This window comes from Erinaceus europaeus, chromosome 8, assembly GCF_950295315.1.
Source record: "Erinaceus europaeus chromosome 8, mEriEur2.1, whole genome shotgun sequence".
Taxonomy (NCBI): Eukaryota; Metazoa; Chordata; class Mammalia; order Eulipotyphla; family Erinaceidae; genus Erinaceus; species Erinaceus europaeus.
Window position 1 is genome coordinate 119,685,672 of NC_080169.1, and position 14,098 is coordinate 119,699,769.

At 38.6% G+C, this 14,098-nt stretch overlaps 1 protein-coding gene across 1 annotated transcript in view; it reads left to right on the plus strand.

Moving 5' to 3' along the window:
* Nucleotides 1–14,098, plus strand: part of CNTNAP2 (contactin associated protein 2) — a 2,382,269-nt gene that overhangs the window by 1,171,923 nt on the left and 1,196,248 nt on the right. The window contains exons 5-6 of the mRNA XM_060195676.1: nucleotides 4,650–4,853; nucleotides 10,088–10,272. Coding sequence (XP_060051659.1) covers nucleotides 4,650–4,853; nucleotides 10,088–10,272 — 389 coding nt within the window. The remainder of the gene's footprint in view (nucleotides 1–4,649; nucleotides 4,854–10,087; nucleotides 10,273–14,098) is intronic.

Genomic DNA, 14,098 nt, shown 5'->3' on the forward strand with positions numbered 1-14,098 from the left:
TTACAGTTAAAATGCAATCATTAGGATATTAAAATCTTTCGATGGTTATCCCTGTCCCAGAATATCCAAATTCCAAAAGTAGAGATTACATAAACAATAGGAAAAACAAAAAACAAACAAACAAAAAAAACTTCCATGATAAGTTAATGAATCGGGCACATCACCAGATCTCCGAGTTATTGTTAGAAGGGAAATTGTGGAAGCACTGTGATTTGGAACTCACTTTTTGACTAGCCATTATTGTTATTCAGATTGCTTAAACAGTTCAACCATACATATTTAATCACTGAATAGAAAACTTAATTCTAGGGAGTGATAAGCAATCTGTGAAATAGGGTAGAAAAAGAGTGGCTGGTCCCCGAATAAGCACAACATATTATTAGGTGTCAACTGGAATTTTCATGTTCTTTTGGCGAAAATAGAACCAAACTTGGATGGGTTTTACAGTAATTCAAATCTACTTAAGTTAGATAAGTGTGTAAGTTATATAGCATCAATCAGCTCTGGAGATTTTTGTTTTTGTTGTTAATATTCTACAGTTATGTGAAGAAATAAATCAAGACATATCTTTCTGCTATCTCCCCCCCCCCCATTGTCCTAACAATAAAACAGAAAGGCATGAGCTCTGACATGAGTTACTGTTCTGTACCTGGGACTGAATACAAAATTTGATGTTGGAGAAAATATGGAAACTTTGAATTCGTCTTTGTTCTTCTGTGTGTTTCCAGCATCTTGTACATGCAGTGTTTCATTGTTTCAGAGTGACTTTTTTTTCTTTTAGACAGATAGATAGAATGTGTGTGTGTGTGTGTGTGTGAGAGAGAGAGAGAGAGAGAGAGAGAGAGAGAGAGGCCAACAATACTGAAGGTCATTCTAGAGCCTAGAACTCCCTAAATTGTGAATTAATTCCTTTCTAAGTTCAACAAACATTTACTGCCTGTGCAGTGAATAAGGACTATTTGATGTCAATTAATATATATTGTAGGTGCATAAAACAGTGGTGTGTCTATAACTCAGCTGTCACTGGTGGAACAGTGACTGCAGGATGACTATCTAAAGGTCAAAATTTACTTCTTTTTTCTACTTTGCTTTTTACTCAGTCTTAAAGACAAAGAGCAGTCTCCACCAACGGCCAAATTATAAATTCAATGTGGGATCTAATCACGAGCCTCTATTTTTCTTCCCCTTTATCTCTCATCATAGATGATAAAGATATTTCAATTTGTTTAATAGTCAGGAACCTAAAGGCAAGAATATAGCAGATGAGTTTTGGGATATCAAATCTTGGAAAGTCTAGTAGGGCTAGCTTAGGTATAAGCCAAGGGGCCTATGACTTTACTAATTTCTGCCCAGGCACAACAGCTAAGATACAAGTAGACTAAAAGTATTGTCTGGGGATATGGTGTTAAAGTTAGAAATAGGTCTAGAAACCTGGCTCTCCATGCTCCCAGAGGGATAAAGAATAAGAAAGCTTTCAAGGGAGGGGATGGGATAAGGAAATCTGGTGGTGGAAATTGTATGGAATTGTACCCCTCTTATCCTATGGTCTTGTTGATATTTTTTATTTTATAAGTAAAATAAAATAAAATATATTTCAATTGGAACTCATCTGTGATAGTATATATGATCACATAAAGTCTAATTGGCTTTGCAGTGTTAGCAAAAGTCAAAATTTAATAATTTCCCCCCTACTAATATAAAGGTCTGTGAATTATAGTCTCAGAGAACAGAATTCTATTGATTAAGAAAATCGTTACCTGGGTAGTAAAGACTTGACTATAAGAATTCATGCAAAGATAGCAGTATTTTTCTCCTTGAACTATTTGAAATAAACCGTTCTCTGAATCCCCATTTAAAACAAATTACTGGACGTAAGATAAATAAAGCATTGAAAATGCATCTAAGATTTGAAGTGTAAAACCTAAACTTACATTTATATATATTTTTTTAATTTGTTTTTGCCTCCAGGGTTATCGCTGGGGCTTTGTGAGGGCACTGTGAACCCACTGCTCCTGGCAGCCATTTTCCATTTTTATTGGACAGGACAGAGAGAAATTGAGAGAGGAGGGGAGTTTGAGAGGGAGAGAGACAGGGAGACATCTGCAGACCTACTTCACAGCTTGTGAAACATCCTGCAGGTGGGGAGTGGGGGCTTGAACCCAGATCCTTACGTGGCTCCTTGTGCTTAGTACTATGTGTCCTTAACTGGGTGTGCCACTACCCAGCCCCCATTCATATAATGTTTGAAATAGCTGTCTTCAGATGAGTTCAGTCTACAGCTTGAGGTACGATACAATCCTGGAGGGGTAGAGGGGACACAAAAGAAATGACTGTGTGTAGCCATGGTAGAGTGCGCCTCCACTGGTCTTCTGTGGAGTGATAAAGTCCTGTTCCTGGAAACTAAAGCTTTCCAGCCAGGGATTAGAAGAAACAAACACTTCAGAACAGGGCATGGAATGAAAAGAAGCCTCCCTGACAAGCTTTGCCTGGGTTATTCTTTTACTGTTCACTTGTGGAATTAGCTGGCAAGACCTTAGCCCAAACTGAGAGACGAGACGGTCTGCATTTAGGTTTGGAATTCTAAAGTGATTACAGCTACTCAGTTTCGGAAAGCTTTCTAGGATTTACAATTTTAAATTCAAAAACTAAAATAATGGATTGAAATGCTTTTAATACCAAAGATCCACTAACGGCAGCTAAGCTTGTATTTTTACTTCAACAGTCCTCGGAATGATGGCCATCCAACTTTGACCCCATTTCATCACTGAGAAGCCTATGAACTAAGAGTATGTTACAGTTAAGATTATCTCATTTTGAAGCGATGAATCAATAGTGGTTATGAAGCTTATTCCCAGCGTAACCTCCTTATAAGTATAATGGCACAACTGCTTATTCATTTAAAAGAGTCTGTGTATCAGGGGCTGGGCAGTTGTGCAGCAGTTAAGCTAACATAGCATGAAGTCCAATGACCAGCATAAGGATCCCATTTCCAGCCCCTGGCTCCTGCCTGTGGGCTGGGGTAGAGTGTGGGGTTTTGCTTCATAAGCGTTGAAGCAGGTCTGCAGGTGTCTAGCTTTCTCTCTCCCTCTGTCTTCCCCTCCTCTCTTGATTTCTCTCTGTCCTATCCAACAAGGACAACAACAGCAACAAAATGGACAAAATGGCCTCCAGGAGCAGTGGATTTGTAGTGCAGGCACCGAGCCCCAGTGATTATACTGAAGGCAAAAAAAAAAAAAAATGTCTATGTATCTTAATATATTTGATGGACTTCTCTAAATTCAAGCTAGAACAGTGCTGATCATAATATAGATGAGGTATTCCTTCTTACTCATACATGGGTGAGGATATTTTATTATTATTATTATTACCATCAGTATTATTATCATTACTGTTCACTATAGCCCAAAACAGGACCACCCAATTCCCCATTCAAAATCAAGACCTAACAAATACTTCAAGACAATAAAAGACTTAAGAACAGATGGTAACAGAAAGATCTTTTTTTACTGAGAATTTTATTAGGTATTTAACATTGTTGTTTACAGAACTACCTGCTTACAGACTTCTTGAGTTTGTTCATCACTCCACCAAAGCTCAGTGCCCCCTTTCAAGCCATCATCTCCCCCACCCCCCCAACTATCTTAGTTCTCATATTTTACAAGAAACAATATGGTTATCTTCTTTCTTTTCTTTTAACTCTTTCTTTCCCCAAGAAAGAGTTCTTTTGTTTTTTTTCCTTTATACTTGACACCCGAGAAAAATCATCTCGTCGTCGTCTTTTACCTCTGCACTCATTTTACATTGCATAATCATCTCCAATTCCATCCATTTTGTTCAGAATGATACAATCTCAAAATTTCTGATTACAGAATAGTGCTTTTTAGAGTTCAGTTTCTTATAAACTCTGAATATTGACATATAGTTTGCTAAAATATAGGGGAATGTCAAAAGCATAAGAAAAAGACCCAACACGAATATTTCTAACCCCCATAGTTAAGTGCCTTCTTTACTGTGTCAAAGAAACACACATTTGTAACTGAGCTGTATACCTAAAACTCAAGAAATATTCATCTCATTTAAAATGAAAAGCATTCAAATCTCATAATTCCTTAGGATTTAAAGTTGATACTTTTTAAAAAAATGTAAGCCCCAGGTTCCCTAGTGAAATTTTGAAGCACAAAGTCATTGATAGGATTTGTTATTGGTATTATGGTTGAATGAGAATTTGTGTTGATAACAATTTCTAAGATCATTCCTCATGAATAGTTTTAATGAAGAGTCACTCAGGAGGCCTGGGTGGTAGAGCATACATGTTACAGTGCACAAGGACCTGGGTTCAAGCCACCAGTCCCCATCTGCAGGGGACCAAACTTCATGAGTAGTGAATCAGGGCTGCAGGTGTCTCCCTGTCTCTCTTTCCCTTTTCCCCCCTTTCCCTCTTGATATCTGGCTGACTCTATCAAATAAATAAAAAGAATTTTAACAAATTTTTTAAAAAGTCAGTTATTCAGGATACACAATGGCAAAAGAAAAAGGAGACCCTAGATTTCTTAGGAATGTACTTTTTTTCTCCTTTTCTCTATGTACATGGCCTTTGGGAGAAGTCATGTGTCACAGTGAGCTAATATATCACTTCTTTCTTCTTTCAGGGGCTGATGTCATCAACTTCGACGGCCATGTTGTGTTACCCTATAGATTTCGAAATAAGAAGATGAAAACCCTGAAAGATGTCATCTCCTTGAAATTCAAAACCTCAGAAAGTGAAGGGGTCATCCTGCAGGGAGAAGGCCAACAGGGGGACTACATCACCCTGGAGCTGGAAAAAGCCAAGCTGGTCTTTAGTCTCAACCTAGGTTTGTTGCTGTTCTAACCATTGTTCTTCCCATTGTTAACATCCCTGCGAGTAAATGGCTAGTGAAAGGTGATCGAGGGTTGACAACTTGTTTTCAACTCATGGTAGTTGGTATTTACTGAAATACTTACTCGTTCAAAAATACTTACTAGGGGAAAGCTATAATTTAACACTCAAGAAATACTCATCTCATTTAAAAGGAGAAGCATTAAAATCTCATCATGCCTTAGGATATAAAGTTGATCCTTTTAAAAAAGCAAACCCCAGGTTCCCTAGTGAAATTCTGAAGCACGAAAATCATCGATAGGATTTGTTATTGGTATTATGATTGAATGAGAATTGGTGTTGATAGCAATTTCTAAGATCATTCTTCATGAATAGTCTTAATGAAGAGTCCTTCGGTGAACACCATTTACGATGTGTCAGGACCTAGATTCTAAGACATGCACAACACCAGGGAAGCTTCTTAGTGGTGGAGTGGTTTTGTACTGTTTCTTTTCTTTCTCTCTTTTTGCCTTTCATTTATTTATTATTGGATAGAGACAAACAAATATTGAGAGAGGAAAGGAAGATAGAGTGGGACAGAGACAGGGACAGAGGACCTGCAGTCCTGCTTCACCACTCATGAAGCCGTCCCCCTATAGGTGGGGACCGGAAGCTTGAAGCTGGGTCCTTGCACATTGTAATTTGTAGGCTTAACCAGGTGTGCCACCACCTGGCCTTTCTCTTTTCTCTCACTCAATATGTCTCCATCTCTGTCTGAAACTAAATGGAAAAATAAAGATCACTGGAACACCGGGCTTATTTAAGTGTGAGGCCCCAGCAGACATAAAATCCTATTGATTAAACATTTGTGCTTAGTAAGGTATTATGAACTACCTACAGATACAGTAAGTTTACTGACATTCAACTGCTAGGAGCAGTGTCTACGGACATGTGTCCTTTATTGTGAATTTCTTTCTCATTCAGTCTGACAGGGAAAGTACCTTTGCTACACAAAAGTAAGATATCTTAATAGTAATAAAGAAAATAATGCCTTTTAACATCAAAATAATCCAGAACATTTACAGACATGCCCAAATTTCGGAAAATGTAAAGGTTGAACATAACAGGTCACTCATGAGTAAGAGTTCATGACAATTCTTGAGAATAACAATATTTTCAGAGAAAATATAGTGAATGACATAATAAAAAACTTGGAGAAGGAAGATTATAAATTTTCTATGAACATCAACATTGAAATGCATAATAGAGTGGCAATACTTTTATGAAGAAATAAATTTTAAAAATGGATAAGATTACTGTTGTTATATGACAGAATGAATATTTATATTGTACTGTAAATGACAAAAATATTTTCAGTTTAACAAATAGACATTATAGTTTCAGATGTTTTTAATATCATCTATATGTTTCCATCTGATTGTTATAAAAATAATGAGAAATAACTAGGATTTAAAATTTACTGTATACTCTCTATAATGACTACAATATAATAATTAGAATAAAGAAGCTAAATGTATAGAAACATACATATTCACTTAATATGTGGTAGGTAATTTTATTTCATTGATAAATACGGTATACTATTAAATGAGCCTATAGAAAAATGGATTAAGATGTGTATTACTTTATATTGAAGTAATATGTGAAGTTTATATATTAATGTAGAAAGTATAGAAATAGAATCAGCTGTTTTGAACAGTGGGAATGAGTGATAAGTCCTTGATAATTATTTATATTATTTTCTATTTGTAATAATTAATTGATTGATTAATTCTTAAATAGAAAAGAATATAAATTAATTAATTTTGCCTCCATGGTTATTGCTAGCTGGGGCTTGGAGCCAGTGCTATGAATCCACTCATCCTCAAAACCATTTTTTTTTCCATTTTATTGGATAGGACAGAGAAATATTAAGAGAGGAGAGGGAGAGAGGGAGAGAGAAAGATACCTACAGACCTGCTTCACTGCTTGTGAAGTGAACCCCCTGCAGAGGGGGAGCCAGGGGGATCAAACTGGGATCCTTGCCCAGGTCCTTGCGTTTAGTTCTATGTGTGCTTAACTGAGTGTGCCACCCTTAATTGTGTTTTAAAATAACCCTAAGTCATTTTTGAAAGAAGCTTTAATAGAAGAGAAGGAGGGATGGAGAGACGTGGACAAATTGGAGGGGAGTAGAGAAGAAAATTGAAATTACTTTGTAATACACCTTCATTCACTCTGAGTAATTGGATCACATCCAGAAATGTTTTTTTTTTCCCCCAAATCTCTTTACTTTTCTTTCATCACTTGTGAAGTTTCCCCTCTGAAGGTGGGAACTGGAGTCTTGAACCTGTGTCCTTGCACATGTTAATGTATGCACCTGCATCACAAACCCCCCACCATAAGGCAACACTTAATACTTAGTCAAGTTATTCCTCTTACACTTTTTTTTTTGCCACCAGGGTTATTTCTGGGGCTCAGTGCCTGCACTATGAATCCACTGCTCCTGGAGGCCATTTTTTCCCTTTTGTTGCCCTTGTTGTTTTATAGTTGTTGTGGATATTATTGTTGTTTTTATTGCTGTTGTTGTTGTTGGATAGGACAGAGAGAAATTGAAAGAGAAGGGGAAGACAGAGAGGGGGAGAGAAAGATAGATACCTGCAGACCTGCTTCACTGTCTCTGAAGCAACTCTCTTGCAGGTGGGACCTTGGGCCTGATCTGGGATCCTTACACTAGTCCTTACGCTTCATGCCATGTACACTTAACCTGCTGTGTTACCGCCCGACCCTCCACTTACACTCTTTATTCTGAAACTTTATAATATTTCTACATAAAATACTCATTTAGTTGTACCTGACCATAAAAGCCAATACTTACTGGGCAAAATAGAAAAGGGGATGATTATGTTTAAACAGCATCCAAAAAGATATCAGTAGACACTTTAAGATCTCACAACTTTTCATTCTCAATTTAGCCTTATTACTAAGGTGATCTTCTTTCTAAACTATGTTGTAGCTATGTAAATTATCTTTGGAGGCTTTTATTCTAAAGTATAGATTTGAATAGAATTTCTACCCCAATGAGTATTGCACTGAGTTAGAGAAAAGTGAAGATTGCTATGTCATGCTTTATTATTATTTTTAAAAAGATTTTATTTATTTTATCAATGATAAAGGCAGGAGAAGAGAGAGAAAGAACCAAACATCACTCTGGTACATGTGCTGTTGGGGATTGAACTCAGGACCTCATGCTTGAGAGCCCAGTGCTTTATCCACTGTGTCACCTCCCAGACCACATATTGTGCTTTCTTGATGGATAGTAACAGACAAGTATGTTGGGCTGGGAGGCAACTCAGCTGTAAGAATAGCACAGGACTCACAACCGTGAGACCATGACTTTGATTCCTTACACAACATGTGCCGGAATTGTGCTCTGGTTTCTCTCCGATGCAAGAACATATTAATAAATGATATGTTTTTAAAAAATTGAGAAGAGGTATATGACAATTGAAGAACATTCAGTATATGCAGGGGCTGTCCTAATTTCTCTGCATAAAGTAATCTTGACATCAGCCGAGTAAAGCAGGCGCTGTGCTTTTCTTTAGGATTCTGCCCCAAACCGGCAAGAGAAATAATGAGCATCTACCAAATGTGTGGAATGTTTAGCACAGTGGAAATCAAAAAGACTCCTTTAACGGATTTCAGGCCTTACTTGTTTATTTATAGAGAGAAAGGAGGGAGAGTGAGAATAAAAGCATCATTCTGGAACATGCTATGCTGGAGATCAAACTTGGGACCTCAGAACTGAGAGTCCAGTGTTTCACCACCAGGGCCACACAGAGCTTATGTTAAAGGACAGTACTTTGCTTTCACCTTTAATAACTCTTTTTAAAAATTTTTTTATCTTTATTTATTTTTTCCCTTCTGTTGCCCTTGTTTTTTTATTATTGTTGTAGTTATTATTGTTGTTGTTACTGATGTTGTCCTTGTTGGATAGGACAGAGAGAAATGGAGAGAGGAGGTGAAGACAGAGAGGGGGAGAGAAAGACAGACACCTGCAGACCTGCTTCACCACCTGTGAGGCGACTCCCCTGCAGGTGGGGAGCCGGGGGCTCGAACCGGGGTCCTTACACTGGTCCTTGCACTTTGTGCCATGTGTTCTTAACCCGCTGTGCTACCACCCAACTCCCCTACCTTTAGTAACTCCTGTGTACTGTGAAATATGATCTTTTTTTGTTTTTGGCTAGGGAAACACTCAGTTATACATGGTATAACTAAAGATATTGTCTGGTCCGTAAAGATAACATTATTATTATTATTTTTAATTTCTCAGTTTCCTGCAAAACACTCTCAACTCCAGCTTAGGTCCTCCTTTACCATCATGACCTCCTTTGCATCCCTCTACACACACACCCTCTCCCAGGTTCTTTACTTCTGTGCAATACACAGAACCCAGTCCAAGTTCTACTCTGTGTTTCCCCTTCTGTTCTTATTTTTTCAACTTCTGTCCCTAAGTGAGATAACCCCATATTCATCCTTCTCTTTCTGGCTGATCTCACTTCGCATGATCCTTTCAAACTCCATCTGAGATGACGTGAAGAAGGTGAAGTCACCATGTTTAATAGCTGAGTAGTATTCCATTGTGTATATAGACCACAACTTACTCAGCCACTCATCTGTTGTTGAACACCTGGGTTGCTTCCAGGTTTTGGCTATTCCAAATTGTGCTGCTATGAACACAGGTATACACAGATTATCATTATCTTTTTAACATTTTTTAAGTATTTATTTATTTTCCCTTTTGTTGCCCTTGTTGTTTTATTGTTGTAGTTCTTATTGTGGTTACTGATGTCGTTGTAGTTGGATAGAACAGAGAGAAACGAAGCGAGGAGGGGAATGAAATGAAGCGAGGAGGAGAGAAAAACAGATACCTGCTTCACCTGTGAAGCGACTCCGCTGCAGGTGGGGAGCCGGGGGGCTCCAACCGGAATCCTTACGCGGGTCCTTGAGCTTTGTGTCACATGCGCTTAACCCGCTGAGCTACCACCAGACTCCCCACACATATTATTTTTAACGAGTGTGTTTAGTTCCTTATGATATATCCCCAGCAGAGGACTTGCCAGAGCTTTTTGAGTATAGTTACCTCCTCTGCTTGGATAGAGCTTCACAAGAAAGTTAGCAGTGCATATAATCAGTTGATGACCCAAGAATTATGGTGTCATTGTCTTGTTTTCTTCTACTCCCCCAATCCAGGCAGCAACCAGCTTGGCCCCATCTATGGCCACACATCTGTGATGACCGGAAGTCTGCTGGATGACCACCACTGGCACTCTGTGCTCATTGAGCGTCAGGGCAGGAGCATCAACCTGACGTTAGACCGCAGCACTCAGCACTTCCGCACCAATGGAGAGTTCGACTACCTGGATCTGGACTATGAGGTAAACTGAGGAAGTCTGAATTTGCAGAGGAGTTTAGAGAGGACCTGCCCCATCTCTGTTGCTCATATAATCTCCCTGCACTGCACTCATTGTACTCTCAAAAGAAACATGGACTTACAGTTTCAAAACTAAATGTCTACCTATACGTGGATGCCTAATGTAAATTTGTGGTGTTCTCATTTCTAACTTTTTAATTATCTGGACTTAGAACATTTAAGAAATCTTAGGATGACAGTTGCAGTTTGAAGACAGGGACCATTTATCCTGTTAGCAGGACCATTTAACAAGTCCAGACTGAATTCAAGTTATCAGCATCCCATTAGCTGCACATTATAATAAGCACTCTCTCTTCTTCCTGATAGTGTAAAGATAGCATGAGAAAGAAGGTGGCCTCATATTTATTGTAAAACAGTGACTAGCAAGTCCTGAGTTCTGGTTTAAATTAAGCCAATTAATTAAATTAAGTCAACTAATTAAATTAAGTTTATGAAATCCTGGCTGTAGAGTAATCTTTTGACAGGCTCTGTTGACTGGTTAAGTGCTCACATTACAGTGCATAAAAACTGGGTTCAAGGGCCCTGTTCCCACCTGCAGGGGTGAGATTTCATAAGTGGTGAAGCAGATGTGTAGGTGTCTCTCTGTCTCTCCCTCTGTATCTCCCCCATATGTTTCAATTTCTGACTGCCTCTATCCAAGAAATAAAGACAATAAAAAATAAAAATAAATTGGGAGTTGGGCAGTAGAACAGTGGGTTAAGCACACGTGGCGCCAAGTGCAAAGGCCTGTGTAAGGATTTTGGTTTGAGCCCTGGCTCCCCACATACAGGGAAGTTGCTTCACAAACGGTGAAGCAGGTCTACAGGTGTCTGTCTTTCTCTCCCCCTCTCTGTCTTCCCCTCCTCTCTTCATTTCTTTCTGTCCTATCTAACAACAGCAACAGGCAACATCAATAACAACAACAATAATAACTACAACAATAAAACAACAAGGGCAACAAAAGGGAATAAATAAATAAATATTTAAAAAAGAAATTGAAATCTACTGAGAATCAAGATAGACTCAACTTGTTTCTCTTTTGTAGAGTTTCTGTTTGATACATTGTGGTAGGAGTTACAAGAAAGGTGTTTGGTTTCCCTTCATTTTTTTTACATGTTTACCTTACAGGTGAGGGACTGATAAGTGCATACAAGTTCAGCAGCTCAAGTTCTAGAGTCCAAGACTTTATCTGCTGTGTCACCTCCTAGCCTAGAAAATAAAGAACTACTTCTTTGTTTGTAAAGAAAGTGTATACCTTTATTAGAGACAGCCTCTCTGGGTGTATAGTAATGGATTAATTTAACCATTCAGCAACTCAAACCCAAGCTGGTAAAACGCAAAGTAAGCAATTATCATCAGGAGTTAAGAGTATGCTAGGTCCATAAAGTCTGAGTATAGTTATCAAAAGTTTACTTCCACAAAATATATAATTATCAGCTGAAGTAGAGGTTGCTCATGGAAGTAGAGGGTTCTTAAGAGTTTACTGTCTAGCAGAGTCACATGTGTTCAGTCCTCGGGAGAAGTAGCCATGGCAGATACCCGGAGCACCCCTGTTGAGATGTTTCTGACCAGGAGAAGAAGCAGCAGCCAAAGAGAGTGGCCTGCTCCAAGTCCGTGCTTTTTTATATATTCCCTTCTCTGTGTGTCCTGCCTCAGGCTGACATCATTCATCTGCTAATAGTCCAAAACTCCTGTTAGGGTCACAACACACATACACACACCTACCCCAACCCTCCTTCCTAGGGAGACACAAAGTAAGGTGTATCTGTGAGCTGACTCGGTGTGAACAAGTCATCTGGAAGATGGTATGAGGTAGAAGAGGGTGGTTATGCCTTGGTACCTGCAATCAGCTGTCTCTTCTTTTCTAGTAATGCGTAAACATGCTCTGTGCAGGCCTAGGATCAGATGTATCTTGGTAGGTAATCACAATGCCATCATATAATCACTGACTTGTACCCAGGAGTGTTGCCCTCATGTATAAAAAAGGGTGGTGAAAAGCCACTGAGAGGGACAGTGTCTCCACCAGAATAAGGATGTGTCACAGCCTCGTGCTTCAGTTTTTTGCATCCCCTTCTACCTTCTTACCCCTTCTCAGAATAGATGAATTTCTCCGTAGACAGATGATTCTTCAAGTACTCCTCATGTTCCTCTCTAGTGTGTTTACACACCACTGGGAGTCAGTCATCATTTACGGTCATGTACCTGGGAGCCTAGTGACCCAAGGAGATGATGAGAACCTTGACTTCGTTTATCCTGTCTCTGCCAAAGATACCAGACAGATACATGCTAAAAGGCTGAAAACACAGAAATCAGAAGGAGTATTGGAAAAAGTACCTCCTAGGAAGTGAGATTTCACAAAGAGGAATGATGTCCACAGAGGTGACTAGAGAAACATGCAGGGACCCAGTGCAGGGTAATGGAGAAGCAGTTGGTGGTGGGAGTGATATAAAAACACCTGTCAAGAGGAGATAAGAGGGATCCAGGTGTTGGTGCACCTGGTTAATCTGACATATTACAGTGTACAAGGTCCCAGGTTCAAGTCCCTGGACCCCACCTGCAGGGGGAAAAGCTTCACAAGTGGTGAAGCAGGCCTGCAGGTATGTCTCTGTCTCTCTCCCTCTCTATCTGCCCCTCCCCTCTCCATTCCTCTCCCTGTCTCTATCTAATAATAAATAAATAACATATTTAAAATAGGTGGAGATAAGTATGCACCCTCTCTGTATATGAACAACTAGCCTGTGAACTATTATTTCTCCTAATAACATGATTTGGAAAAAAAAATCTAGCTGTTAGTAATTCTATTCAAAGTGAATGCTTGTCATGAAGGAGAAGTGATTTATTACTACTACCTGGAATGGAACTGTGAAAGTAAATTGTGGTTGGAAATATGACACTCTGGGGCCCAGTTGATGATGTACTTGGATGAGTGCACATGTTGCAATGTATAAGGACCTGGGGTTCGAGCACTCAGTCCTCACCTACATGGGAAAGCTTCACACAAGGTGAAGCAGGGCTGCAGGTATCTTTCTGTTTCTCTCCCTCTACCCTCCTTCTCCCCTCTCAGTTTCTCTCTATCTCTATCTAATAATAAATAAACATAAATTGAAAAAAGAAATATGACACCATGTTTCCACATCTATCTTTCCAACCTTGTAGATTAGGTTAGTTCCTCAGAGCTATGTGTATAAGGCTACTTTTAGTTTATCTCTTTATTTCGTCTTTACTAGTTATTTTCTATTCAGCTCTAAGTTTTTTGCTTTCTGTGAACCAAATGGCAAAGGTAGTCAAACTATCTACAATAATGAACTTAGTTTTAAGTGAGAACTTTTTTTTCCTTTGCACTGTCTCTTCAACTATTATTGATTTTTGTCTTTTGCCCTAGAACTAATTAAATATTTAAAGTGCCCTGACACTAAATAAAAGAACATGATTTAATAATGTCCTCCTCGGGTACACGATCTTTGCCTTATGTTTCAAATTGGAAGGCATGACATTTTAACATCTTGAAATTTCAAATATGAATGTCTTAACTATTGTGTATGTTTGTTAGTGATTGCAAAAAATGATAATGGAATCAATGAATAGTAAGTAAGAGATGGAACACCTGGATTGCATATCTTAGTACTGTGACTATGATGACTAGCTAGATTTATTTACTAATGATTCACTATCATGGGAAATTCCATTCATATTAGGTATCATATATATATATATATATATATATATATATATATATATATAATTTCCTAGAGTTATTGTAGGGGCTCAGTGCCTGTTCAAGTTGACAACTC